Source organism: Gossypium arboreum, chromosome 2, assembly GCF_025698485.1.
Source record: "Gossypium arboreum isolate Shixiya-1 chromosome 2, ASM2569848v2, whole genome shotgun sequence".
Classification (NCBI taxonomy): Eukaryota; Viridiplantae; Streptophyta; class Magnoliopsida; order Malvales; family Malvaceae; genus Gossypium; species Gossypium arboreum.
The window spans coordinates 21,775,775-21,777,955 of record NC_069071.1 but is presented as its reverse complement, the minus strand read 5'-3'; the positions used below and the strand labels follow the sequence as shown (position 1 = coordinate 21,777,955).

Genomic DNA, 2,181 nt, shown 5'->3' with positions numbered 1-2,181 from the left:
TTCGACTTAGGGTTTATTGTTTATCCTCCTCCTGTGAATTGCTTTGATTCCTTCCTAAAATTTCATCACTCTCAAGCTATTTCGATTTTGGCTGAGGATATTTTGTTAAATGAAATTTTTTTAAGGGATTCGCTTTGTCGTTTGCACTTATTAGGGTTTTGAGATTTGATTGACAATTAATATGTTTCTATGTACGATGTTTTAAAGAAAATACCGTATTTCCAATTAATTTGATTAGGGTTGGTTTTCGTATCTCGAATAATTTCAAGGTTTTTGTTTTTAGATAATAGAAATCAAGATGGGTTTTCTGGTTCTTTTGATTCTGTTTCTTTTCTCTTGAAAATCAGATGATGTTATTTTGAGCGGAGTAATGTTATGATTTATGACACTTTGTGTGGTGTATTCTTATGTTGACAGTGCAGGGTATTGTCATGGAGATACAAACATGTGGTAAACTGATCGATTCGTTGTTAGAGAAGGTGCTTTGTATGAATATATTATCCTCTGATTATTTCAAAGAGCTTTACCGATTAAAGACTTACCATGAAGTCATTGATGAAATTTACAATCAAGATGATCATGTCGAACCGTGGATGACTAGGAATTGTCGTGGTCCTTCTACTGTATTCTGCCTTCTTTACAAGTTTTTTACCATGAAACTTACTATCAAGCAAATGCATGGGCTACTGAAGCACCCTGATTCTCTTTACATTAGAGCAGTAAGTGGAAATTTTCCCGTTTATCTTCTCTTATTTGTTTTCCCAACCATGTAGAAATTGTTTGTTGAAAGAGAGGATGGATAGTCATTTCACCATTGTTTTTGCATTTATTCATGTCTATTGATCTTTGATGTGTAATGCAGCTGAGCTTTCCCACTTTTGTACATTTGTTATCAACTTATAGTTCATTAGTATTGTTGTGAACCTGAAGTTGTCATTACAACCTGATTATGGTTTAAACATGACTTCATTACTTTATCATTGTTGTTTGTATTTTTGGACATTTAAAAAGTTATAAGTGCTTGCTTAATCGAGTGGACTGCCTGACCAAGTTTGCTTTATTTTTCTTTTATTTGTAAAAATAAATATGTAAGCATTATAATATTATTGTTTTACATAGCAGATTTCCTCGTTAAATGTTTGATTTTTTTTTTAGAGTAGATCCATTTGCTAAGAAGGATTGGTACAATATCAAGGCTCCTTCGTCACCCGTACTCAGGGTACCAAGGTTTGTTTTCTTTTAGAAAATTATTTGTTTATTGCCCTATTGAATTTTGTTTTAGGGTCTAATTTGACTGTGATAATAGTAAAATTAGGTCTGTTATAAATTTTGCCCTCAATCTATCTTTGGAACCTTGATTCATTTGTTGCCATGCGACTTGGTTCAATGCTTCTGAATGTTAGTCTTTGACTGTTTGTTTATGGTTTATTGAAACTGTGAAAAAATAAAAATAAAATAAAAAAACACACAGAGATTTTTACGTGGAAACCCTTTCGGGAAAAAAACCACGGGCAGAGGAGAAGAAAATTCACTATGTCGAATTCAAATTCATTACAAAAGGAATAGACTATGTCTATTTATAGGCTTGTAAAGCCATATTCTAGTAAGACTAAAACACCTTATTCTAATCAATATCAAATAGATGGAATTTAATAAGGTTTAAAAAACCTTATTCTAAAATAAAATAAAAGAAGTGTAATTCTATATGGATTCTTCTTTTATTTATTTTACCACTGTATTTTATTTAAATAAGGATTCGGGTCACTTAATTCTAACAATCTCCACCTTGACACGAATTCTCAATGATCAAGTTCTTCATTGCGAACTCTCAACGAATAAGTTCTCCACCTCTTCCATTAAACCCTTTAAGGGTTTAACTTTAACAATGAACACCAACCAAGTCTAAGTAATGCTCAGACATGGTTATAGGAAGTGATTTAGTCATCATATCTGTAGAATTTTTATGAGTACTAATTTTTCTCACAACAATATCACCACGAGCAATAATATCACGAAAAAAACGATACTGAACATCAATGTGTTTTGTTCTCTCATGAAACCTTTGATCTTTTGTAAGAAAGATGGCACTCTGACTGTCACAAAATACTGTGTTGATTTGAAGGTCTTCATTGAGTTCACTAAAGAGTCCCTTCAACCAAATAGCTTCTTTACAAGCCTCAA

The 2,181-nt window shown here is 32.0% G+C and overlaps 1 protein-coding gene across 1 annotated transcript; it reads left to right on the top strand.

Moving 5' to 3' along the window:
- Positions 1-298: 298 nt before the first annotated feature.
- On the top strand, positions 299-922 carry LOC128284249 (pre-mRNA splicing factor SR-like 1). Its single transcript, XM_053022168.1, has 3 exons — positions 299-310; positions 423-719; positions 863-922. Exons 1-3 carry the CDS (start codon positions 299-301, stop codon positions 920-922), a joined length of 369 nt encoding a protein of 122 aa, XP_052878128.1.
- The last annotated feature ends 1,259 nt before the right edge of the window (positions 923-2,181 follow it).

Coding starts and splice junctions, on each gene's coding strand:
- LOC128284249 (XM_053022168.1), top strand. Junction 720..862: donor ATTCTCTTTACATTAGAGCA/GTAAGTGGAAAT, acceptor TGTGTAATGCAG/CTGAGCTTTCCCACTTTTGT.